The 27,243-nt window shown below is 43.5% G+C and overlaps 1 protein-coding gene across 1 annotated transcript; it reads left to right on the top strand.

The window, feature by feature from the left end:
- The first annotated feature begins 397 nt into the window (after positions 1-397).
- Positions 398-26,513, top strand: LAP3 (leucine aminopeptidase 3). The gene is made up of 13 exons (XM_038533306.1): positions 398-562; positions 3,061-3,176; positions 4,517-4,571; positions 5,037-5,142; positions 6,731-6,890; positions 8,252-8,416; positions 11,303-11,461; positions 15,604-15,728; positions 17,136-17,224; positions 18,639-18,741; positions 23,557-23,636; positions 25,381-25,490; positions 25,956-26,513. Exons 1-13 carry the CDS (start codon positions 461-463, stop codon positions 26,143-26,145), a joined length of 1,560 nt encoding a protein of 519 aa, XP_038389234.1. The 5' UTR covers positions 398-460; the 3' UTR covers positions 26,146-26,513.
- Positions 26,514-27,243: the final 730 nt, after the last annotated feature.

Below are 27,243 nucleotides of genomic sequence, written 5' to 3'. Positions count from 1 at the left end.
TCCAGCCCCGCCCCTCGTTGTACGACGTAACCGAGACTCCTCCCCTCCCCGGCGCGCCCGCCCTCGACCCCGCCTCCTCGCTCCGGCCTGCAGGGCGCACGCACGCTGGCACGCCCCCCCCCGAGCCTCCACGGCGCACGCGCGTCCATCCCAGCCCCGCCCAGCCCGGGGGCGCGTGCCCCGCAGGCGCACGCACGCTCGGTCCCGCCCAAGCTCGTCCTCGTGCAAGTCGGTGCGCACCAAAAAGCCACGCCCCCGGCGGCCACGCCCCCGGCGGCCACGCCCCCGGCGGCCACGCCCCCGGCGGCCACGCCCCTAACGTCCGCCCGGCTCGCTCCCCGGCCCGGCCCCGCCCCCTAGGCGCGCGCGCTGGCCCCGGAAGCCCCGCCCCCGGGCGGCGTCCGTCCCCGCAGAGCGCCACGTGCTCGCAGGGAGGCGGTGCGGGGGCCGAGCCGGGAACATGTTCCTGCGGCCCCTTCCGGCTGCCGGGCGAGTCGTCGTCCGACGTCTGGGCGTGAAGCGGCTCTGGGTTCGGGGTCTCTCCGCAGCCGACATGACGAAGGTGAGAGGCCGTCGCGGAGTCCTGCCCTGGGCGCCCGGAGCTTGGGGCGGGTTGAGGTCACGGTGTCCGGGCTCCTGCGCCAGGCTGCAACACCCGGCACAAAAGTGCCTGTCTTCGCGGCGCTGGGCTTGGGCAGGGCGGGTGGCCGGGGCGGCCCATCCCCCGGGCGGGCGCCGAGGGCCGGCCTAGGATCCGACCTCCGGCGGGGGGAGAGCGCGAGCGCGAGCGCGCCCCGAGCTCCCGCTCCGTCCTCATCCCTTGTTTTGTTTAGTTCGCGCGGTGCCCTGGGAAGGACAGCGTCGGTGTCGCCGCCTCCGTAGCCGGGACGATCCCCGCGCTGTGAGGTGCAGGTCCTCTAAGGTCCCAGAGGCGGCCGATCTCGGGCTCCGTTCCTCCTCCCGTTCCCCCCTGACGGGAAAACAGGTCCTCAGGGACCAAATTAACTGCCTGAGTTTCTAGAGGAAGAATATGGTTTCTCCGGTGCTTTGCGCAGGGACCCATATCTTCGTGAAATTAAAACGGGAGCGTCTTGCAGCAGGAAAGCCTTTTCCAGGTAGTTGAGCTCAAAAAAATTAAGAAGGTCACTCTTGGGAGGTGGAGAATCTGGAAAGGGGAGTTGTGCGGCGGAAGGAGCACCAGCTTGCGAGTCCTGCTAAAGGAGCAGAAAGAAATGCCCCTGGCGAGGAATATTCTAGATAGGGCTTGAGCTCCAGCCTCCAGGTGTGCCGCAGGTGGCAGAGGGACCAGATGCCTTGTCCCCTGTTCTTTCCAGTCCTGTGCAACGTCCGTCACAGGTGACAGCTGGGTCCTGTCTCTTCAGTTATCCCCTTTGTTCCACCGAATCCCGGGTACTGGGCACTCTTAGGAAAGTAAGAATCTGGAAAAGTTACTCACACCAAGCCAGCCTTTTTTTTTTTTTTTTTTTTTTTTAAATGGAAAAGAGAAAGGACACTGCTCCAAGTGCCAGTGTGATTTTTTTCGGGAACAGATGCAGGACTGTCAAGAGAAGGTAATCAGGATTCTTGCTCAGTTCGATTGCACATGGGCTAGTAGGTCACACCAGGTGTCTGGCTCTTGGTGGTCTGTGGGAAGAAGAGTATGTGTTCTTTCCACCTCATAGAGTTGCCATAAGGCAGAAGACACTTTAAAGTCAAAAACTGCCACACAAAGACTAATAGTGATTTCTGGGTTGACTTCCTTCTTTCAGTTGTTTGAGGTGTGACAGGGAAGCCAGTAGGTTAAGTGCTCTGCTCCTGCCCCTCCTGCCTCCGCTGTGAGGATGCATCCTTCTTCTTGCAGCCCATGAGTTGGCCAGAGTGCTTATTCGTATTGGCGACTGCAGCCATTGGCTTGACTGTGGTAGCATCCCAGGAAACCTGATATTTCCATTTGAAGATTCTAAGGAAGGGAGAACTTCCCTCTGCTCTGCTGGGTTCTGTGGCTGGATGTGGGAATTAAGCAGATATAGGACAGATTAATAGGGAAAAGTGTACAAAGTGTATTTGATAATTTTTCATCTTTGAAAAGAAAATGAAGACCCAAAAGCCTTTCAAGTTTATGTACCATTTATTTATTTATTTATTTTAATGGACCTTTTTAAACAGAGAACGAGCAATTGTGGGGATGTGACAAGACAAAGGGGGTTGGGCTGGGGCAGTAAATTGTGTGACAGTGACTAGGAGGTGTATGGATGGAATTAATTGGGAGAAGATAAGGGTTACTTTGGTAGGTTTGTTTGTGTAGGTCCATTTTGGTGATGACTCCCAGTCTCTGGGGATAAGAATGTTCTTTTCTCCATACAGGGACAGCTTTTTTCTTACAGGAAATTTTTTGCCCTGCTTTTAGGTAGCAAGTGGGATGTCAGAGAGCTCTTCTTGCACCTGCTGTTTCTCATGTGCCTTTAGCTCAAAATAATCGATATACCCAAGTGGCATATTTTGGGGTGGCATAGTCTGAATCCCTTTGAGGTCTGATTTGGCTAAAAATGGATTTTTTAAAAAAGATTTTATTTAATCATGAGAGACACACAGAGAGAGGCAGAGACACATGCAGAGGGAGAAGCAGGCTCCTTGCAGGGAGCCCAATGCAAAACTCGATCCTGGGATTTCAGGACCACGCCCGGGGCCAAAGGCAGCACTAAACCGCTGAGCCATCAGGGCTGCCCTGGATCTGTTTTCGTAAAACACCGTTCTGCCTTCTTTCTTTGGAAGTAAAGAAAACCCTTTATGTTGTGAAAGCCCTTTCTTGGGGGGGACCATGAAGATGCAGGACAGGTAGTACTTGCAGTCTTGCTTTGGCAGGGATTTGAAACATTTAGACAGGATGTGAGTATAGCTGTTTCTTTTTCAGCTTTGTCCTTGAGGGGAACACAGTTTAGGTAGAATTATTTGCTTCTTCTGAAACATGGGGACCTCCGAGTCCCCCTAAGGGGAACTATTCTAATGGTTCTCTTTTTTGTTTGTTTGTTTGTTTGTTTTTTCCCACTTGTTCTTTCTCAGGGTCTTGTTTTAGGAATCTATACCAAAGACAAAGAAGATGATGTGCCACAGTTTACAAGCGCAGGAGAGAATTTCAATAAATTGGTGTCTGGAAAGTTGAGAGAAATTTTGAACATGTAAGTATTCACTTGTGGGTTTTAGTTTTAAAATGCCCTGAAACCAAAAGAGTTTTTTTTTTTTTTTTTAAATGCTTTATTGTTAGGAGATAAAAATGAAAGGGAAGTTAAGTTGGCCAGTATGTTCCCAGTGGAAGTGAAAGTATTTGTCCCTGGAATGCATTTTGGTATTTTGCCTTTTGGTATGAGTGAGTCTGTAATTCTGGGAAGTCAGGCCACTTCAAATCAGAAACATATTGAGAAAGACTGACCCAAAAAGATCTGGAAAGTACCAGATTTCCTCAGCCTGCCATCGTCCACCCGCCTGCCTTTCCACCAGCCTGTCTGCCTCCTGTAATGTCCCTTCATTTAGGGAAACAGCCTGTCCCTGGACTAGTTCAAAACAGCTTATGGGTACAACTCCTTTCTTGGTGTGTCTTGAGTTTCAGCACCTCAAAGTGAATCACCTGAGGGTAAAGTGTAGTGAGACTATAGATTCTAATTCAGTAAATCTGAGTGGGGCCTGCGATTGGGAGCACTCAGATTAGCTACGATTTAGAGAAGGTACAGAAACATTGGAGTTTCCAACTCCTTCTGAGCTGTAGGACGTATTTGGCAGAAGAGTGTCAATATAGTCACTGCAGGTCCATATTATTCAGATTATAGAGGACCTATTGAAATGTAGTCTAATAATTCTAGTAATTGTCTTATCCCCGGGTAATAGAATTTGCATCCCTTCTCAATTACCAGTCCTTCACCAGCAGACTGCCTTCTCAAGTGCTGTGATTAATTCATTAATCCAAACGCCAACCTGTTAGAGTACGGTACAGCCTGGCCTTCCTGACAGATAGCTATCAGCTGTGGCACCAGGGCATCCAGTCCTCTGGCTATAATTATTCTTCACCACCGGCTTTGTTTGGAATTTGCCCATATCCTATCTGTACAGAACCTCCTCCCACCCAACACTACCCCAACAGCATCCAAGCTGAATGCTATGGTTGGGTCAGGCATTATGAAAGATGTGAGATGTGAGATTCAGGGCTGAGCACCTTCATCTGGTACTGAGCCCTGCTCTGTAGCCACACATTACCCATCCATGGCATTGCTCTCTGTAGTTGTTTTCAAATAAGTTTGTACTAAATCTAATGTGGAAGTTTGCTAAATGATAGTGGAGCTAGCATTAGAAGTGCCGCATCTGAAAAACCTAACCTGAGAGAATTCTGTATTTTGATAAAAACATAAATGCAGTAAATTCACAAAAGCAGTAGGGTATTGTAATAACACTGAATGTATGTATGTATCACTTCCCAAAGGAGCAGAGACAACTAGTTTTTTAAAACAAATATTTCTTCTTATTTTAGATCTGGACCTCCTCTGAAGGCAGGCAAAACCCGAACCTTTTATGGTCTGCATGAGGTATGAGATGAAGATATGGTTTATTTGGTAAAGCCTCAGTGAGCACCTCTTGAGTGCCAAGGACTGTAGCTGCATAGCAATGCAAAAAATTTTGTATCCGATTATATGTATGCTTTTATCCCTATGTAAAGCCATAAATAGCAACTTAAGGTTGTAAAGTGGCAATTCACTGTCAAGAAGCACTGCCTCTCAATCTGTATAGGCTTTCTTTGTTCAATTTCTATAGTTGTGGCACTGGCTTACATAGAATTATTTGCAAGATTATCCTCATTCTACCTTTCAAACATAGAAGTGGTAAAATTTTGCCAAGGTACAGGTTAAAAAAAACAAAACAACCCAATTTCATGGTGAGCTTCCTGTGCAGAGGTGAAGGTAGCTGTGTGGGAGCTCACGTACCGTTCCCAGAGAAATGGATGCTTTTTTAAAGACATGAAGTAGTTAATCTTGTGTGTGTGTGCTGAATAGGACTTCCCCAGTGTGGTGGTGGTTGGCCTTGGCAAAAAGGCAGCTGGAGTCGATGACCAGGAGAACTGGCATGAAGGCAAAGAGAACATCAGAGTCGCAGTTGCAGGTGATTTCCATTTTAAAGTTTAAGGTTAATGGAAAGTCTGTTTTGTTTTTTGTTTGCTTGGGTTTGTGTTTTTTTATGGAGAGTCTAGATGATGTCCTCTTTAAGATATCTTTTTCCTTTTGCTTGGTCCTTTTAACTGTCACAACCCCCATTACATTCACAGAAAACACCCGACCAAATGCTTAGTTGCCCTTACATAGTATCATAGTATGCCTGACCTTACATGGATACAGGAGGTTAGCAGGTGGCATTTTTAGTTTCTTTTTTTCTTAAAAATTTTTTTTTTTTTTTTTTTAATTTATGATAGGCACACAGTGAGAGAGAGAGAGGCAGAGACACAGGCAGAGGGAGAAGCAGGCTCCATACACTGGGAGCCCGACGTGGGACTCGATCCCGGGTCCCCAGGATCACGCCCTGGGCCAAAGGCAGGCGCTAAACCACTGCGCCACCCAGGGATCCTTCTTTTTTTCTTTTTAAGATTTGTTTATTTATTCATGAGAGACACAGAGACACAGGCAGAGGGATAAGCAGTCTTGCTGCGGGGAGCCCCTATGCAGAACTTGGTCCTGGATCCGGGGATCTCACACACACACACACACACACACACACACACACACCCCAGCCCAAGGCAGACACTCAACCACTGAGGCACCCAGGCGTCACAGAATTTTAGTTTCAATAGTGACCATAGCTTGTGTTTGGAGGCTTCACGACCATTTACTTCTTCACTCATGCAGTTTGACCTTAGGGCTCTATTTTACCAGAAAGTTATGGCGGGGTTTTTTGGTTTTTTTTTTTTTTTTTTGGTTTTTTGTTTTGTTTTGTTTTGTAATACACACTTTGTGTTGCCTGACTTTTAAGAGACGTGGAATCCTTTTATTTACGGAATAGAGGAAATGGATGCAAGGTACGGGGTGCTTGCTTATTACTAGGTATTGAAGGTACGTGCATGTCGCAGTTTGCCACATACACAGTTTACAAGTTGAGTAGATGCCACTGAGTCACTTCAGAGCTGAGCCGCAGGAGGAGACCTTTACCACAGAGACTGTGGTTAAAGATGCTTTGAAAGACATTGCTGAGGCGGTGCCAATTTTGATTGAGCTTTGGCCCCATGGATATCATCTCTGCTTATTAAATCTGCTTTCAAAGTTCGTGTTGAGTGATTCGTTCATAACTATTATTTGGGACTTTTTGCTGACCTGATCGTCATAAAATGCTGTTACTAATGGACTTTACTCAGTCGTTTGGATATCATTTCAGTGTCATCATTTCTCTGCCATTTTTAATCTGGCCAGCTCTTAGTGACTGGGAAGCTGTGTCAGGAAATTTTTGTGTTTCAGAAGTCATACAGTAATAGCAGCCCCTTCTGAAGGCCCACTCTACCAGGAGCTAGACCAGTCCTTTTATCTATGAATATCTCACCCACTACCTGTGAGGTGTGTACACATCCTCACTTTGCAGAAGGAGGCTCAGAAAAGTCAAGTGTCAGCTGGGATTTGAACCCCAGCCTGCAGCCATGCCTCTGCCCTCCACTATTGGGTTGCCTCTGACTGACTTCACTTTTCTGGTTTTTCTCTGTCCTTTGAAGCGGGGTGCAGGCAGGTTCAAGATCTGGAACTCTCTTCCGTGGAGGTGGATCCCTGTGGAGATGCACAGGCGGCTGCGGAAGGAGCAGTGCTTGGACTCTATGAGTATGATGACCTGAAGCAGAAGAAGAAGCCAGTCGTGTCGGCGCAGCTCCATGGAGGGTAAAGGAACAAAAGCAAGATCAGGGTTGCATTTCCTGATGTTCAGATAGCAGGGCCTTTGGATATGAGCTGCCTGCTTTTCCGTATGGGCACTGCCGTGTGGTTTGTCTGAGACCTTCCCCATCACCTTAGCCATTTTAAGAGTATGGTAACTGTCCCCATGTTCTATTCCTGGCTTCAGGCAGGTACATGTTTCAACCCATGGCTTCCTAGACCTCTCTCTGCTTGCTGGTTACTAGAAAGCCAAACTAAGTTGGCTCTCTGAAGAGGGAGGGAATGAAGTAACAGACATGTCCCAGCAAGTTTTGATGCAAATGATTTCCATTTAGCCAGCATCTGCTGGCACTATGTTAAATGCCAGGATGCACAGATGAAGAGCTAAGTGGTTTAGTCCTGTGTGGTCTTGCTCTCATTGTAGGGAGACTCATTTTTCAGCAGACTTACTGAGTACCTACTACACTGCAGCCCTATCCTGGGTTCTAGGAGATGAAGTTTCTGCTGTCAGGAATAAGCAGAGGTTTGACCTTCAGGAGATGGTGCTGTGAGGACAGTAGGGGTCTTTCAACCCATGGGTCTTTCACAGCCATGATGGAGGGGTTTGGAATGAGATATCTGAGACCAGTCAGCTTGGCTTTGAATTCTGGCTCCCCCACTTGTTGGCTGGGTAATCTCGGTGAAATGACCAGAAATCTCTGTTTTCACTTTCTTCATTCATTCGTTTTAGCTGTGTTTCCAATGTTACAGGGCTTTTTTATGATGATTGAAAGATGCTGTCAAGTACATGGCACATGGTAAATCCCCCATCTTTGTGCCACTTCTATGAATTCCTGTTGTGTATAAGAAGAGTCGAGATCATCAAACACATGTTCATTTGTTTTCTTTTAAAGCCTGTCCTTGCCCTTTGGTATGATTATGTTCAGAGCCCTGACCCAGGCAAAAAGAAGGCAGAAGGGCCATCACTTTCACATAAGGACTATTGCAATATGCTTGCTCTACAGTGAGCACCTGAGGCTGCATCATCCCTGTTGCAGTGAAGGAGGACACAATGGCCTTTGGAAAGATGGAAACCTCTTCCATCGATTTGCATGTTGAGTTAGGGCTTCAGAGACCCATCAGTCTACCCCTTTTTCATGCATGTAAAATGTGAAATGCTTACCACCTCTAGCTCGGTTCAGGCCAGGGCCCTGTTTTCTAGCTCTTTGTACCTGCTGCCCTGAGTCAGAGCAGAGAATGACCAGGTGCCATGTGTCCATTTTCCAGTTGGAATCTTCCCCTTTTGTTATTATAGGGTAACAGTCCTTCTAGCTGCAACAGAGTCTTAAGAAGTTGTCTGATAGTCACTTTGTGCTTTCTTCTACCAGTGGGGACCAGGAGGCCTGGCAGAAGGGCGTCCTCTTTGCTTCTGGGCAAAACTTGGCACGCCACTTGATGGAGACTCCAGCCAATGAGATGACGCCAACCAGATTTGCTAAAATTATCGAGAAGAATCTCAGAAGTGCTAATAGTAAAACAGAAGTCTACATCAGGTAATGCAGGGTGTCATAGACTCAGGATGTTATAGACAAGAGCCTTTGAGATTCTAAAAGTCCAGCTCCCTCAGGGTTCAGATTAATAACTCAAGACCGGGAAGATGAGATGATCCACTTGCAGTCACGGATAAGCTGGGATATGCTCAATTTGAGGTTCTTTTTATGCCTTTGAGAGAGCACTTTGACTTCACGCTACATACCGTATGTGTGTATATATATGTGTGTGGGTGTGTTCGTAACAGTTTTCTTGAAATATGGTTCACATAGCATACAATATAAATACCTGCAAAGTGGACAGTTTATTGAATTTTACTATATTCACAGAGTTGTGGCACCATTACCTCAATCGATTTTTTTTAAAGATTTTATTTATTTATTCTTGAGAGAGAGAGAGACAGAGACACAGGCAGAGGGAGAAGCAGACTCCCAGTGGAGAGCCAGATGTGGGACTCAATCCTGGGATCCCAAGGTCACGCCCTGAGCCAAAGGCAGATGCTGAGCCACCCAGGATCCCTACCTCAATCAATTTTAGAACATTTTCATTGCCCCAAAGAGAAACCTTGTACCCATTAGCAGGCACTTTTCATTTCCATCTCCTCTCTACCTCCAGCCGTCAATTGGTAGACATTTGGTTGTTTCTACCTTTTGGATACCGTGAGTAATGGGGCTTTGAGTGTTAGTGTACATATTTTTGTGTGAAAGTATGCTTTCATGTCTGTTGGGTGTGTAAGGATTAGTTGAACTGTTGGATCAATTGGTAACTCTGTTTAGTTTGTTGAGGAATTTATACATTGTGTTTTGTTTTGGTGAATACTTTCTATCTTTCCTCTTTCTGACACAAGTAAAGAACTCAGCCTGCCTAGGTTGGCATGAAATGAGAATCTCATTTGTAGATTGAGATTGTAGATTGTCAAATTAGGTACCAGAGTTGGTGTTTCTGGGCAGCCCTAAGTGGTCATCGTTAGTGGGCTGCGGGACATAAAAGCCTGCTGCTCTAGGTGCTGTTGCTATCTTGTGATCTCCCCATAACCCTTTAAGCAAATCCCCCCACACCAAGTCTGAACATTGGGGGATTTATGATTAAAATAAATCAACAGGTATTTGCTTTATTTAAATAATTCTTTACTACCAGTGTTGTATCTCAAGGGAGCTTGCACTTAAAAAACTTCTTTGGTGCTTAATTGTGATTATAGTTCACATTTCTCAGGAAAATCTCTGATTTAGACAGAGTGAATAAAAATGTGTAATCTGTACAAAACACAGGATTTAGAGCTTGATAATATTTTTGGAATGGCTAGCATGTATGTATTTAATTTTCAGTCTCTATAAAGGTATCTTGGCAAAGACTGTTCCTTGTTTTTATTTGAGGAGACACTAGAGCTACTTTGTCAGCCAACAGTGGCTGTGTGGTTACATGCCAGTGAGGGCACCTCCTGTGTGCCTGGGAATTTGGCATACAAGATGGCTAGTGGTGGTCTTGTCCTCAAAGAAGCGAGGAGCTTATAGATAGGAATAGACAGGAAAAAGGGATATGCAGAAGATGTTGCAGAACTCCCTTCGAGAGTTCTCAAAGTGTCAGAAATGCTTGCCAATTGAAATGGTGCCTAAGCAGAGTATGGAAGGTTGCTTAGAAGTTAGCAAATGGAGAGAGTGGGGCGAGGCATTTCAGATGCTGAAGCTTATATACGGAGGCCCATTGGGAAACTGCCAGGGCTTGTGGGCCAGCCAAGGGAAGATTCAGCCAGAGTTGAGGTGGGTCAGGTGGGCAGGGTAGAGCCTATTAAACTGAGATAGCTGCACCAAACCTGCTCTAGTGTAGATGAATGTAAGTCACAGAAATACAGATTGGATTTCCAGAAGGCCAAGGCTTTCATAAAGTATCAAGTACTGAGTTTGTGATTAAAAATACCCACATTTTATAGCCTTGCTGCTTTAAAGTGCTTTTTTCATTGTCCTACCTTCTGTTTTTATGTTCTTGCCCCTCTGAGGTGTGGTGGCCATCTCTCCATGATGAACCCTAGTTTAATAGTTTTAACAAAGGGGTTGGCAAGTGTAGGAGGAGCACTCCTTGGATGTGGTTGTTTCTGCTCTGCCTGTGGGAGCGTAGGATTTCTCTCGTTGCCCGTTACTGTGGCCAGAGATCAATACAGAGACCTTTGTGCCCCTAGCCTGCCAGGAATAGCAATATGGCATCTGTTTTCTGGTTGGTACTACAGACTGTTCCCATTAGATCACCCTTGGCGATCCTTTGTTTGTAATTACTAGTTTTCCTGTTTAAAGCAGACATTTCAAGCTGCAGTTGAAACCGTGAGAAATAGTGTGACAGCATTGAGAAGATCAAATTCCAGCAACTATAAAAAAGCAAAGAATTGTGATACTTTAGTGCAGTCATTGGAGTATATCTTTTTGGGGTTTTTTGTTTTTATTAGTTGGTTTCTTTGGTCATTTAAAAAAATATAAAAAAATAAAGCACTTCACCCCGTAACTGCCTTTAAGCACCCTTTATGGTCCCAGAGCCTTGCTAACGTCATCTTAACATTAAAACGTTAGATGTATATCAGCAGATTAGGGGGATCAAATCAAGCAGTAAGTACTTACTGACTCTCCTGTTACCTGACATTGTACCGTGCACTGTGGGTGAATTCTCTTGGTAATTCTGTAGCTCGTCTTTTGACAGATGTATCATTGACCTGTTTTATAGATGAGGAAACAGGCTCAGAATCAGGTGGCCCAAGAATATACAGAAAGCAAGTAGTATATAATAATGGAAGCATTAACGTGTGTATACATTTTAAGAGTTGTATACGTGGACAAACTTTTTCTAAGTCACTTAGAAATAGAGATAACCATGCATATTGACTTTTCTCCTTTTCTGTCCTGTAGACCCAAATCCTGGATTGAGGAGCAGGAAATGGGATCATTCCTAAGTGTGGCCAAGGGCTCTGATGAGCCTCCAGTCTTCTTGGAAATTCACTACAGAGGCAGCCCCAACGCAAGTGAAGCACCCCTGGTGTTTGTTGGGAAGGGAATCACTTTTGACAGGTACCTCTTTATGTATCTGTGCTTTGTATTTTGGTGAATGCTTTGTATGTACTTGTATTGTTCATATAAAGTTTGCTTCAGAATCATGGTTTTGGTCCAATCTTATGCTACTTTAGATGTATTAAGTTGCTATTTATAAAATGCTTACGGGTGTGAGAGACTCTTTAGAAGGCATTTTACATGTGTTATCCTTGATCTTACTCCTAGGAGTGAGGCAGGTATTTTACAAGTAGAGAAAACATGACGTGGAGAGGTAAAATAATTGCCCAGAGTCCCATAACTCATACCTAGGGTCGGAAGTCAAACTTGGGTCTGTCTTTAAAATGACTTAAGATCTTTCCACAATATACTTTGATTTTCCTCTGTGAATAACAGCGATGCAGCTCTTTGGATCATGCCATCTCTTCTTTGCTTGCTTCCAGTTACTTTCTTTAGCGGATCCGCATAGCTCTATTAATCTTATTAAATCATAGTATTCCTTAGGATTGGGAACTGTATGGTTATTTCAAGCAAGGAGAAGCTGAAGTGAAGGAGGTGGTATAGGTCCGAATTTCCCACAGGAAACATTGGCTGCTGAATGCTGGTTTCAGGGATGGATTCTAATTAACCATGAGGGTTAAAAAAGATTACTTGACCAAAAACTAGGGTAGATAAAACATGTGAGATTTTTGTGCTGGTTTGTTTTTTGGTTTTTGTTTTTTTGTTTTGTTTTTAACTACAGGACTTCTCAGGGCACAGACTGTAGCATTTTCTAGATTTTCTTTTGTAGGGAATTTATTTCTCATGGGACTCATGGTCCATGGAAACTACTTTGGAAAATGCTTCTATAGATCTGTAGAATCTGGATGTCTCCAGTGCACATGCACACCTATTCAGCAGCTGTTTGAAACTTGAATGAGTGAAGCCCTCATAGGAGTGCTTCCAGGAGCTATGAGACCCATCCTGGGCAGAGCTGGCTGCCAGAAGAGTCTTCCTGTGTCTGCCACCCACAGGTCCACCTTTTCTCCTTCGAAGTATTGGTCTATAGTCCATTAGTAAAAGATTCCAGTTCATATTATTCAAAATATGCATATTGATTCTTAAGTTACATGCATGCATATGCTATTGTACCTAAGTGTCCATTATATTACACTACAGCAAATAAAAATTAGAGAATGAAGGTTATGCTGTTTTTAATTACCTTGCTAATTGTGATGATTTTATACTGTCTTGGGCTATTATCTCGATGTAGCATTAATGCTTCGTGTCAAGTATATTGTTATTGTAAATCCCTACTTGAATTTGTGCTATGAGAATATTTAGCAAGGAGTCCTGACCTCGTCTTTGGATTTAGAGAAAGCTTCCTCAAAGGAGTGACAGGCTTAGCTAAAGATGGAAGTGGTAGGAGAAGTTAGTACGGTAGGGAGTTGGGCTTGGAGGCTGCCGGGTGGGAAGGATGAGGGAACTCCTGGTGTTGACAGGGGAGTGGCTGCAACTGAGCATGGTGAAGAAGGAAGGACATAGTCACGGGAGGGCTAAGCAGAGCTGGGTTGTTCTGGGCCCGGTTGCATTTTGGACTTTGGTCTAGGAACAATTTGAAGTAACTGAAGGGTTTCTCGCCAAGGGAAAGAATGACATGAGTTTTATATATATGTAGTGAAATTCATCCTTGAAGTATTCAGTTAGAGGAGTTTTAACAAAAATGCACAGTCCTGCAACAACCACCACTCCTGTGAAAATAGAACATTTCCATCACCCCCGAACAGCTCTTGTATGCACTTTGCCCATGTTCTTTCTCTATGCCTGCCTCAGGCTACCAGTCGTCTTTGGGTTGCTGTATATGAGTGTTTTCTGTTCTAGAAAATCATTTTGATTTTTTTGATCTTTTATGTCTGCCTTCTTTAACTCTGCATAATGTCTCTGAAATTTATCTACCTTATTGGCTGCATCAGTAATTGGTTCCTTTTCGTTGTGGAGTTGTATTCCATGATAATGGCAACACCAGAATTTGTTCATCATAACTGCATGCTTTACTTGATAGAAAATGACCGAACTTCTCCAGAGTGGTTGTACCATTTTGTATTCCCCCCATCAGTGTACGTGGATCTAGTTGTGGCATATCCTCCCCGGCATCTGATACTGTCATTCTCTGATTCTACCTGTTTCAGGGGACATGTGGCAATAGCTTGGAGGTTTAATATTGAGATTTGATTAGTTCTCTAATGACTAATAGTGTTTAACATTTCTCACTGTGTTTATTGGTGTTGGTTTATCTTTAGTGAAGTGTCTGTTCAAATTCTTTGGCCTTTTTTTATAGGAATGTTTGTCTTATTGAGTTAGAGTTTTTAAAAAATATGTTCTAGATACAGATCCTTTGTCAGATGAATGTATTGAAAGCAATTTTTTCCCCAGTCTGAGGCTTGCTTTTCATTTATTTTATTTTTTACTTATTTTTTTTAAAGATTTTTATTTATTTATTCATGAGAGACACAGAGAGAGAGAGAGGCAGAGACACAGGCGGAGGGAGAAGCAGGCGCCATGCAGGGAGCCTGACATGGGAGAGAGAGAGAGAGAGGCAGAGACACAGGCAGAGGGAGAAGCTGGCGCCATGCAGGGAGCCTGACGTGGGACTCGATCCCGAGTCTCCAGGGTCAGGCCCTGGGCTGAAGGCCCTGCTAAACCGCTGAGCCACCTGGGCTGCCCGCTCTTCGTTTTTTTAAGTGACATCTTTTGAAGAGGAGATTTAATTCTGATGGTGTAATTTATCAATTTTTAGTTTTATATTTCATGCTTTTGTTGCTCTGTTTAAAAAGTTACTACCAATGCCAAGGTCTGTGTTTTCTTCTCTAAGTGTTTTAATTTAAGGCTATGATCTATTTTGAATTTTTGTGCATGCTGTGGAAAGCATTGTGGTTCTTTTTTTTTTTCCATATGGATGTCTATTTGTTGCCAAACTCTTTGTTTAAAAGACTACCCTTTCTCCATTGAACTACCTTGCACCATTGCTAAATCAGTTGACCATATAATTGTAGGTCTAACTCTGGGCTCTTTGCCCTTCCCCCAGGACCTTGCAACCAAGTGTCTCATGAGTACAGCTTTGTCTTCAAATGTAGTAATAGGAGTCTCCCAGCTTTGCTCTTCTTTTTCAAAATTACTTTGGCTGCATCCTTTGCATTTACATATCAATTTTAGAATCCAGTTACGATTTTTTTACACATACACACAAAACCTACCAGGATGTTTGTTGGCGTAGACATTTTTTATTTTGGTAAAAATGGTAGTTGTGTGAGTAATGAAGGGGGTAGGACTGGTACAGAGAGACCTGAATATAGAGGAGCCGTGGCAAACATCCCATAACATGGTGGTGGCCTCACCAGGGTGGATACGGGAGAAAAGAAATGGATGCATTTGAGAGAGATCTAAGAGGTGAGCAGTGATAACTGGCGCTCCTTGATTGGTGGCTACTTTGAACTGTAGTCGTATGCATGGAGAGTGAGAAAGATGTGAGTAGATGGAATGACCTCATGTACCAGTACACTCCCTTTGCTGCCACCCCTGGGGTTTTTTCTGGACTTTTTGAATGAAAAGTGGTTCTTTTCTTATTCTGAGCCAGTGGATCATCTTCACTTCTAGGTGTAATTGACAGCCGTCTAATTATCAAGTGCTTCCCAAGTGAGTGAGAATTAAGATTTCATCTCCTTAGGGGTGTCGGAAGGAATTGTCCCTCTGTCCTGTGGCTTGAGAGGGATCCCTCCAGTCTTCTGAGGTCATTGGCTTTCCATAATAGTGTGTGAGCCTCAGGTTCAATAAGTTGATCAATTCATAAAATTTCCAGAAAAGACAAATCTGTGTGGGTGTCAGGAGTTAATGAGCAAATACAGGGATGGGATTTGAGTAGCACGGATTCCATGATGTAGTAATGTTGCCACTGATACTGCTTACATTTCATTCAAAAAGAAACAAAATGAAGTAAGACACTCATCTGTATTTTTATAAAGACCGCAATGTCCCCTTTACAAATGTTGAGATTATTCAGATTCTCAGTCTAGAAATTTGAACTTTCTTTGCCAGTTAGATGGTGCCTGCACATATGTATCCTTTCTTAAGAAAGTGATTTGGACCCTCTTTGCACTGACATTGCACATTGTCCATTCCTCCCATAGTGGTGGCATCTCCATCAAGGCTGCTGCAAACATGGACCTCATGAGGGCTGACATGGGAGGAGCTGCCACGATCTGTTCCGCCATTGTGTCTGCGGCCAAGCTGAACCTGCCCATTAACATCGTAGGTGAGGGTGCTCAGGGGGTGTCCTGGAGACTTCTGGAATCCAGTCAGATGGCAGAAGAGACAGCAAACGTGGTTTCCACTAACCTGAAAAGATTAAGAGATGCTTTTCATCAAGCAAAATCTGTTTAGCTAAGTGTGTGGTTGTCTGAATGAATTGAGTCAAATGTGTTTTGCACTGGTGGACTATAGCTAGAATTGATTTTTTTGTACTTTTGCAAAAACCGGTTAGCAGTCAGGGGCACATAATGTGGAGTCTGTGATTTACTCCAGTGAAAAATGCTCAGTAGTCAGGGTGGAAGGACACCACCGGCACATTTAGTGATTGTCTCACAGGGATTGTGGCTAATTAAGTGGCTTGATATACAGAAAATGCCTGGGACAGAAAAAGCATTCAGTGCGCAGCAGCTCTTTACATAGTTTTGGATGCCAAGCACAGTGCTAGGAATCTCCCGTGTTTCAGGGAGTGTGGGGATGGAGGTACTTGGGTTAATGCTTTGCCCAGTGTCACATCCGTTCTGGTATACTAGCTAAAGGTGTGCTTGGACTCTAGGTCTGTCTCAGATGTGCCACCCCGCCTCCCTGCCAGTATCCTTGTCCTGTTTTGCTGAACTTTTTGAAAGTAACAGGCATGACATGTCATCCTTGAATACTTCAGCTGTGTCCGTCTTCTAAGAACAAGGACATCCTGGACAATACCATGATCATTTCCAGGGATTGATTCAGTCACCTAATTCAGACTTCTCAGTTGTCTACAAAAATGTTCATGTTCGGGATCCCTGGGTGGCGCAGCAGTTTAGCGCCTGCCTTTGGCCCAGGGTGCGATCCTGGAGACCCGGGATCGAATCCCACGTCGGGCTCCCAGTGCATGGAGCCTGCTTCTCCCTCTGCCTGTGTCTCTGCCTCTCTCTCTCTCTCTGTGTGTGACTATCATAAATAAAAAAAAAAATTAAAAAAAAAAAAAGTTCATGTTCGCATATACACACATTACTTGTTTTTATTTTTGAAATCTAAGAGGCAATTAAGGACCACACATCGCATGTGGTTGCCACGTCTCTTAATTTTTTTTAGTCTGGAAACTTTTTCTTATTTTTTTTTTTTTTTCTTTTATGACATTGGTAGTTTTGAAGAGTTCAGGCTTGTTTTGGAATGGTCCACAACTTGGATTTAATTGGTTTCTTCATAATAGAATCAGGTTAGACTCCTTGGTGAGACCACCACCTGAGTGAGGTGGACTTACTGTTGCTGGCGCACATGATGCCAGTGGGGTCATTGGTGCTGCTAAATTTGATCACTTGGTTAAGGTGGTGTCTGTGGCAGACTTCTGATGGCTACCAGTGGCCTTGGTCTTTTAGGGGCTGAGCTTGGGCCCAGCACATTCCATGTTCCTTTATCTACGTTTTTCTAATAGGTCTGGCCCCTCTCTGTGAAAATATGCCCAGTGGTAAGGCCAACAAGCCTGGGGATGTTGTCAAAGCCAAGAACGGGAAGACTATACAGGTGTGTGAATGCAAAACATAGCCCTCTCTATTCTGGTGATCCTAGAGGAATCCCTGGTAGCCACATAAGCACACTTTGAATGGAAGCAGAGCATGGGCTCCATTTTGGGGGGGAGGGCAGTATCTTTTCATATAAAGTCAAAGGTATTCTTTATGGGAATTTTATTTATTTATATTTTATTTTTACAAAGATTTTTATTTATTTATTTATTTGAGAGAGGAAAACAGAATGTGGGCATGGGCACACAAGTAGGGGGGACTGGCAAGAGAGAGAAGCAGACTCCCCACTGATCAGGGAGCCTGACAACATGGGGCTCAATCCCAGGATCGTGGGACCATGACCTGAGCTGAAGGTAGATGCTCAACTGACTGAACCACCCAGGCACCTCCTTTATGGGAATTTAAAAAATATTTTCCCTATCTGTTTCTCCTATATGCCATACACACACAAATCACCACAAATCTGCAGCAAGGCCTGTAAAGCATGGCAAAGCAGGAAAGGCATGAGCTGTTTTCTAGACATAGACCTGTGCCGTGATTAACTTTTTCCATTTTGGTGTTCAGGTGGAGCACACTATCATGAGTCACGGACTCCGTGCTCCAGGTCCTCTGCTGGGGCAGCTGCGTGCATGTACCTAGCACCCATAATGCCTGGCTTCTGTTTAAAAGAATTAAAAAATATATATAGGGGATCCCTTGGTGGCTCAGCGGTTTAGCGCCTCCCCTTTGGCCTGGGGCGTGGTCTTGGAGTCCTAGGATCGAGTCCCGTGTCGGGCTCCCAGCATGGAGCCTGCTTCTCCCTCTGCCTGTGTCTCTGCCTCTCTCTATGTCTATCATGAATAAATAAATAAAATCTTAAAAAAAATAAGAATAAAAATATATATAGTGGCTCCTGGGTGGCTCAGTCAGTTAAGTGTCTGACTCTTGATCTCTGCTCAGGTCTTGATCTCAGGCTCGTGAATATAAGCCTCCAATTGGGCTGTGCACTGGGTGTGGAGCCTGCTTTAAAAAACTTTATATATACCAAGTCACTGAAGTTGCAAGAGTTCTCCTGTCTGGAGAGCCAGGCTGCCACTTCACTGTAATTTTTCCTAAACTCTTTAGCCTCTTTGTTTTCAGAAATCTTGAAATTTCCTTTTTCCTGCTAGACATTTATTGGTACAATGGGCCAGACTGTTTCTATTTATTTCTGCTTCCAAAGTCATTTGGTCATAGCTCTGGTACAAGGATTATTAAATTATATTTGCTCTTCAGATTAAACATTCCTGCTGTAATTGAAATATAAGAATGTGTTTGGCAGTCTGACAAACATCACAGTAGCTTTTCTCACTTTTAAGTTGAACAGTGTTATATCAAGTTTTGATATTCTTTACTGGTGTTATCTTACCCTAACATTTTGGCCCTTCTCTTTGCAGGTTGATAACACTGATGCTGAGGGGAGGCTTATACTGGCCGATGCACTTTGTTATGCGCACACCTTTAACCCCAAGATCATCATCAATGCCGCCACCCTAACAGGTCAGACAGCATGTTTTTCCTGCCTTTGTCTGAAGGAGGCCATATTGTTGGTGTGCAGTGCACATGTTAACTCGAGGCATGATTTTCCTGAAAGTTGGCTCGCTCCACTTGCATTCAAATATCTTTCACCAAGGGAATTGTTCTGCAGCTGTAAACCGTTTTAAACATAAGGTTTGTTGTTTTAAAACATTCCAGGCTGTAATTCTAAAAAAAGAAGTAACAAGTTGGTTACATCAGCCCAACTAGAGTAACCTCTGAAAATGACATTAAGAGATGTTTTGTGATTTGATTGCTATTGTTTTTTTTTTTTAAGATTTTATTTAAAAAACAGAGAAACAGAGAGAGAGGCAGAGACATAGGTGTAGAGGGAGAAGCAGGCTCCCTGCAGGGAGCCTGATGTGGGATTCAATCCCAGAACTCTGGGATCACAACTTGAGCCAAAGGCAGATGTTCAACCACTGAGCCACCCAAGTGCCCCTGATTGCTACTTGATACAGACCTGAAAAGATTAGTGATAAATCCTCAAGTCAGGAGCTGTTTGTATTAATCATAATGTATCTGATGCTTGCTGAGTTTTCTGAACTTTTTGTACTTGATGTTATAAAGAAACAAAAACATTGTGGTGAGTGGGTAGGAAGGTTCTCATTTAACAGAGGCTGTGCAGTGTGAAACTTGAGTGGCAGGGCTGACCAGGTATCTCCTCCTGTTCAGTTACAGTCCTTCAGCCTTGGGCAAGTTACCTGACCTGCTGGAGCATCAGTGTATTTGCCCCACACAGGATTGTGGAGTTTGGGAGGTGTTTTTAGGAAGCCTCTTTAATCTGGTGCCCGCACATGGCAGACATTGGCTGAAGGAAGGCTAGAGCACCACTGGTTCTGTAGAGTAACGAACTCCTTCCCTGCAGGGTTGACAACAGGCATTGCCTTGCTGTAGGAAGCAAACATTAGTAGTCTTTCATCCAACAGTTATCTTTCCAGGGATTCATTCTGTTTTGGTCTCCAGCTTTTTTAAGTAACAGATCGTTTTTTTATCCATTGGTTTTAATTCTTCCTCTGCCCATGTGAGCCTTTATTTTAGCAGAAATCAGTTTATGTTTTTTCCTTTTGTGTGGCTCTAACAATAGTGCATAGATTTGCTGGGAGTCCTTTTTTTAAGCTAGTATGACAGTACTTTGGTGATCTTTTGTCTCCTTTTTCGATTTAGCAAACATGAGCTGGAGAGTGGAGGTGCTGAGGCCGGTGTTTGGGGGGCAATGGTGAGGTGGGTAGTAGTGTATACCCTTTCTGTAAATGAGGAATCACAGCTCCCTCCACTTAACCCCTCACCCTTTTTTTCCCTAGTCTGAGGGTGGGAAAGTTGACCCCAGGTAAGCAAGAGGCAAACTGGGTGAGCCTTTCCACTCAGGGAGTGTAGGCCCGAGTGTTGGCCTAGCTGTGAGTCCCTTCTGCATGTTGACTGAGCCCCTTCTGAGTTCCAGTAGTGGTGATCAAAGGGGAGAGTATGAAACATCTTCCAAGAGAGTGGGAGGATGTACAGAGTCTTCGGAGACAGAGGACCTGATTTTAAAACTTGTCCTGCATCTTCACATCATGTGACTTTGGACAAAGCCTCAGTTGTCTCATCTGTAAAAGGGGTAGAGTAGCACCTCAATGGCAGGAGGTGTTCTTGTGCAGATGAAGTGAGATGATACAGGTTCATATCCTTGGCCTGGCAGGCACTAAAAATGTTACGATCCTCGAAAAGGCAGGTCTGTACCAGACAGTAGGGGCCATGGTGTGTTCAGGAGATGGCCATCCACTCATGCTACCTGTTTTCATTTTCCTCGTGCATGGTTGTGATTTAGGACGGAATAGAATGGTGACATCACCTTCCTTGGAGCATTGAAGTTTCTGTGAGACTATGACAATTCTGGTAACTTGATCAGTTAGCATCAATATACAGATCCACATGGGCCTTGGAAAAGAAACAGGAAGTATGCCTCTGCTAATTGGTAATTCTGAAATTGGTGATGGTAGCAGTTGTGTCACTGTATGTAGAAAATAGAACATTTTCTAAAGTATGTAGTGAAATCAGGTTTAGAGCCTTGATCTCGAGTGGAATCATATTAAGTATTTACATCTGTCATTTGCTACTGCTTTAGTAGAGCAGATCACATTCTTCTTTGAGGAGCGAGCATATCATGTCTGAGAACTGCTGCTTGAGCTGGAGGATCTGAAGGAGGAGGCATTCCTGGGCAGAGGAGGGAAGGAAGAGCATCCTGGAGGAGGGCACCCTTCACTTTGGGGCGTGTAGGGGCAGCGGTGAATGGGACTGGGAAGAACGTAGTGGGGCTGGGGTGGGCGCACAAGGCCAGCATCCTCAGAGGCACCAGACCCTGGCTTGGCCTTGACGTGTTACTGGGATTTGTCCTGACCCAAGTGTAGCAGGAAGCAATGTGGACAATAAGACATGCTTGTACTGTGACAGGGCCCGTGCTGGCAGGGTGCAGAATGTCCTGGAGAAGGGCCCGAGGTGACTGGCAAGCCAGGTAGGCCAGCGAGCAGTATGCTCGGTGACTCTTGAAGATGCAGTGAGTGTGTGTTACGGATGACTGTTACAGTATCTGCAGATGGCTTCAACATAATCTGTGGGGCAGGGAGTGTAGCTGAAACACCTGGTAATTGTTAATGCTGGTTAACAGGTATCTGTGCATTTATTATACTATTCTCTATGTGTGTTTAGAAATTTCCACCAGTTTGTGTTTTATATTTTTTTTTTTCTAAGGCAGTTATTACAGTAGTTTTGGATGATGGTGGTAGCAGTAGTGGCAGAGAGAAGTGGAAGGTTTGAGAGAGAATTGGGAGGTAGAGAGTAACAAAACCTGAAGGAACAAATGACCCAAACAGACCTGAGTTGTCATGCAGAAGCTTAAGTTTTTACATACGGGTCACTACTTTTTGTTTTTAAATTGTCAACTGTTGGAAATTCCTTATGACTAACCAGCTATCAGTGTAGCTGATGTTTTGGGAAGAATGTACAATCCCGTGCCCCGATGGCACAGAGGAATGGGATACTGAAGTGCTACTCCCTTCCCTGGAGAGTCGCCTGATCGTGGCGTATGTGTGGCCAATGGGTTATAATCAAGATTAACAAAATGAAATGACAGCTCTAAGCTTTATTTCTTAAATGAGAGATGTGTGCAAATGTTTATCTACAAACATGCAAGCCTAGGGGATCACTCATTGGGGTGTCCTACAACCACCAATCCCAACTTCAAAGAAATGGAAGGATGTGGGAAATTTTGTTTATTGTCAAAAAAAAGTTTATAAAACAGTGTATATAATTTTCATTTTTTTGAAAGATTTTATTTATTTATTCATGAGAGACACAGAGAGAGGCAAAGACACAGGCAGAGGGAGAAGCAGGCTCCATGTACAGAGCCCAATGTGGGATTCAATCCCCGGACTCCAGGATCATACCCTGAACTGAAGGCAGATGCTCAACTGCTGAGCTACCCAGGTGTCCCTATAATTATGTTTTCAAGTATCATTTTCCTTGGGGGAGATGCTAACAAGCAGTGCATGAAAAGCTACCATGTAAAGCCACAGTTAAAGATTAAGGAGCAATCTGGACATGCCTTGTATTACACAAAACAAGCGTGACCTTGTGAAAACTATGGAATTTCCTTCAGCTTCTGTGGTGTCTCCTTTAACGTTCCGTGAGTGACCTAGTACTACTGAATGATAGCAGGGTTTGCTTTTCTCTTTGCATAAATACTGAGCTCCTGTGTGCCAGGCAGTGCGCAAAGCCCTGAGCATATACTTAGGAATCAAACATGATCCCTGCCCCAGAGCTTGCAGCCAGGGCTAGGCAAGTAACAAATGAAACTGCTGGTCCCAGAACCAGAGGAGGTGGCACTGAGCCACAGGACCTAATTGCAGTTGTTGATCAGTAATGTATGCCCACAAATAACCTGGAAATCTGGATTTTTACCTTGATTTTTAAAAATTTATTAATGAAGAGCATGCCTGGGTGGCTCAGTGATTGAGCATCTGCCTTCAGCTCAGGGTGTGATTCTAGGGTCCTGGGATTGAGTCCCGCATCGGGTTCCCCTCAGGTAGCCTGCTTCTTCCTCTGCCTATGTCTCTACCTCTCTGTGTCTCTCAGGAATGAATGAATGAATGAATGAATGAATGAATGAATGAATGAATAAATAAAATCTTTTTAAAAAATCTATTACTGTAAAAAGAGAAGTCAGCCAATGAGTGCACTTTTGTTGGAGGAGGAAATGAAGATGAAACAAGTCTGATAAAATAATAATACTCTTTTCCAAAAACAAAAGGGCAGATACTTACTGAGATGTGATTAAAGATAATGAGGAACTAGAGATGCCTTAATGTCCCATAGAAAGAAAATTCTGATATCTCTACCCAGTAGACTTTTAGAATCCTTAAAACTACTTTCTACCATTTGTTTCTAAAAGAGGAAGGACACATTCAGATATGAACGGTATGGTCTTAATTACGCTTTTTTAAAAGTTCATAAAAAATCTGAAAGGAAATGTTAAAAATATATAATGGCTATGCTGAGGAGGAGATTATTGGTGATATTTGGTGTTGTTTCCTTTTTTACATTTTCTTAATTGAAGTTGAATTCTAGTTGAGAAACTAGGAAGACATTAAATATATACAGTAAGGCTTTCCTCAGCTTCACTATTTTTGCAAATGAAGCAGATACTAAAAATCAAATTAAAGGCCAAAGTTTTGGTTTGAGCAGCAGACACACCCATCCTGCCTGTAGAGACTGAACAGTGACCAGAGGGCTTGTGTGTTGCAGGTGCCATGGACGTAGCCCTGGGGTCCGGTGCCACTGGGGTCTTCACCAATTCATCCTGGCTGTGGAACAAATTATTTGAGGTACAAATAAGATGTAGAGACTAAAGTGACTGATGATCAAATTATCCTAGCCTAGAACAATACTTTTTATGTTTTATTACCCCTGTGATTTTTCTGTCCTAGATTTGCCTTTGAATTGGAAATACGATAATACACTCTATTCAGTGTGCTTTGGTGTTCTCTATAAATGTTCCCAAATGATAGGTATGAGGAGAGACAGTTCCCCTCTCCTCCTGTGGCTCAGAGTGATGTGAAAGTGACTCAAACACTACAGCCATCATGTAGACTCCCTGAAGCAGAAAAAGATACGAGGACAGCTTTGTCAAGGAAGGGATGACCTTTAGTGAATGTGTGTTGTATGTAGGGCTTGTCCTGATCCATTTGTGGGTGGTGATAAGGACGACTTCCGGCTGCTGTGCTCTGTGCTTCCTATGCACCCTTTCCTAGCCAGCCTGCTTCCTCCCCCCAGGCCCTTACCCACTACCTTTGGCTCTCCCTGGTCCACCCTCTCAGCCTTACCTAGCCTGGTTGGAGGCAGCATGCAACTGCAACCTCTCGGTTACATCCCACTCTTGGCTTCTGTGATCATCTCTCTGATTTCCTTCTTCACTGTTTCAGCCTCCTTTCGCAGTTTTTTCCTTTGCCCCTTTGGTGGGTGTTCAGTCCTAAGCCGTATGCTCTCCTTGTCCCCATCTTTATGGGGAAGCCCAATGGCTTGGGCTAGCACCTCTCTGCTGCTTGCTCCCATCTCTCTCTGGAGCTCCAGACCCTGTGTGTCTGCTTGGTAGCTCCCCCGACACCTTCCTCTTTCAACAAGTAAGGAATAGCAGCTTACTATGCGCCAGTGAGGGACAAATCCAGAATGTCCTTGAATACATTCTTGATGTTGGTATATGGTCCTAAATTTACTCTACCAGCCCAATCCTTGTGACATTTAGCTCAGTTGTCTCCTTGCAGGGCTGGTGACACCAGAGGGGCACTCCTCTGGCCTGTCATGCACCCAGTGTCTCTCTTTATCAAGCACCCACAATGCTGTAGTTTTTGATTTTTTTTTTTTAATTTAAGCTTCTCTAAAAAAAAAAAAAAGAAAAGTTCCGTGTGCATAAACATTTAAAGACCAGTCAGCAGTCAACAGCAGTCTGTGGTCTGTTTTCTCAGAGGCAGCTACTTTCAACCTGGGGCTGATTCAGCTACTATTTACTCATGTCTCCAAATAACTAGCTTCTGTTGCTGCTTCCTGACTTTTCACTTTTGGGGCTTATCTCTGAGCATAGTCTATTAAAATAGTCTGTGTATCTTGTTTCTTCCACTAGCCTCTCGGCCCTCTGATGGCTCAGATATTAAACTTTATATCCCCAACACTTGGTGGTGCTCTGTAGATGAATGTGAATGAGTGTGTATATGATTATGTGACTGAATGAGGTCACCTTGTCATGGGCTTTGGTCTTCGGTGGTACATTTTCAGACATGTGTTTCTTAGCACACTGAGGTGACAGGCATCACAAAGACTTTCCCCATAGTCAATCCCATAAAGTCGAAGTACTGCCAGCTACCAGCTTATTGTAAATTGAGATCCATAAGAACAGATGATTTTGGCAAATGCCATACAACTAGTTTCTTTTATAATTCTTAAGTAAATCATCTCATTACCTGAAATGATTCTGTACAGAATAGTTTTTTCTGGCATTGAATACATCAGTGTTGTGAATTTAACCATAATTTAGTTCATGCAGTCTTCCAGCTATTGTACCTATTTCTTCTTTAGGCCAGTATTGAAACAGGCGACCGTGTCTGGAGGATGCCTCTCTTTGAACATTATACAAGACAAGTTGTAGATTGCCAACTTGCTGATGTTAATAACATTGGAAAATATAGGTATGTAAAGGAGCTGTGAAAGTACATTTTTACAATCATTGGTTATCAAAATGACCACTTTTAAATTTTATGCCCTTTCACAGAAAGTATAGCCCATTTTCTTTTGATAACAGTGCTCATAAGTACTAATTTCTAATGTCTTTAATTTTCAAGGTATTTTCTATCTGGTGCTCAAAATTTTGCATGTTTTCAAATCTAAAGTCAATTTAAATAAATCGTAAGGAGAAGAGATGAAAAATAGGTCAATTTGTTACCATGAGGAAGAGGAATCTTATCCTTTATTGCCTAAAGCTATGTCTGAAAATAAATACTTTGAAAGTAGTTTTTGGGTTAAGTTCTTAATCTCATAAGCTTGACTTTTGCTCTCTGGTCATAGAAGGTACTTAATGAGAATAGAGGATCTTAATGAAATTTTCAGTGCACATTTACATGAGGTTAAAAAATGGTTTTTATCTTTCTTTTCAGGTCTGCAGGAGCATGTACAGCTGCAGCGTTCCTGAAAGAATTTGTGACTCATCCTAAGTGGGCACATTTAGATATAGCAGGTGTGATGACCAACAAAGATGAAGTTCCATATCTGCGGAAGGGCATGACTGGGAGGCCCACAAGGACCCTGATAGAATTCTTGCTTCAGTTCAGTGAAAACAATGCTTAGTTCAGATGCTCTAAAATTCTTTCATTCTGCCTTAAATGGGCAGTTAAGCCTCAAAATATTTTTGAATGAATGGAAAAATATCTTTTAAAGGAAACAAAGAATTACATTTAAAAATGTAGAACAAAAGAGAATTTGATTGCCTTGATTTGTCTTATGTAGAGATTTATAAAGGTAAAGCTAATCTCTTGCTTGGCCAAGATTTTTAAGATATTCTATGAATGACTAAATGTTTAAAAACTACCTAATTAATTTTCAGAGTATATGTTTTTAATTGATGTGCGAAGTCATCTTTTAGCTGTGATGCTAGGAATAAAAGTAAAGGTTACTATGCAGTTGTCGGAAACAATAAATCAACTTTTTGTGCTTTCTGGTGTGGCCCTTGGTATTCTGTATTACTGTAAACCCAGTGACTATTACAGCATAACTTGTCTTTTGGCTGTGTTACGTGATGGTACAATATTTTCTCAATGTTAATAACCACTTTAGGGCACTCAGTGATGAGTTTATTAGTTGATGAGGTACGTGCTATTATCCCCATATAAGGAAAAGAACATGTCAACTGTGTCCTCAAGCTAGTAATTGGGAGAGCATTAAACACTAGGGGGCCAGAGGTGGCGTTCCTAATTGTTACATTGTTATGCTTTCCATTGGTTCAGTGACTTGACTTGAATGGATGTGGGATATATTTTGTGTTAAAGAACAAGACCAATAAGAGGGGCTGTTCATAAAGTAAAGTATTTGCTTACCACCTGGAACTACAGCCACTCAAAATTCTCCTTATGCAGATTTAGGACAAAGCTCTCCTTTCCTTTGTATCTAGGTGAACAAATTATCCATGAATAGGATCTTTTTTTTTTTTAAGGACTGAATGTTTGAATTTTTTGGATTTATTTTTAATATTTTTTTATTTTTTAAAAGATTTATTTGAGAGAGTGTGCGGGAGGAGGGATGCAGAGGGACAGAGAGAATCTCAATCTCAAGCAGACTTCCTAATGAACACGGAGCCTGACATGGGCTTGATCTCATGACCCTGAGATCATGACCTGAATCAAAATCCAGAATCACAAGCTTAACCAACTGAGCCATCCAGGCACCCCT

This window comes from Canis lupus, chromosome 3 (genome assembly GCF_011100685.1).
Source record: "Canis lupus familiaris isolate Mischka breed German Shepherd chromosome 3, alternate assembly UU_Cfam_GSD_1.0, whole genome shotgun sequence".
NCBI lineage: Eukaryota > Metazoa > Chordata > Mammalia > Carnivora > Canidae > Canis > Canis lupus.
This window is presented reverse-complemented; position numbering and strand designations above follow the sequence as displayed.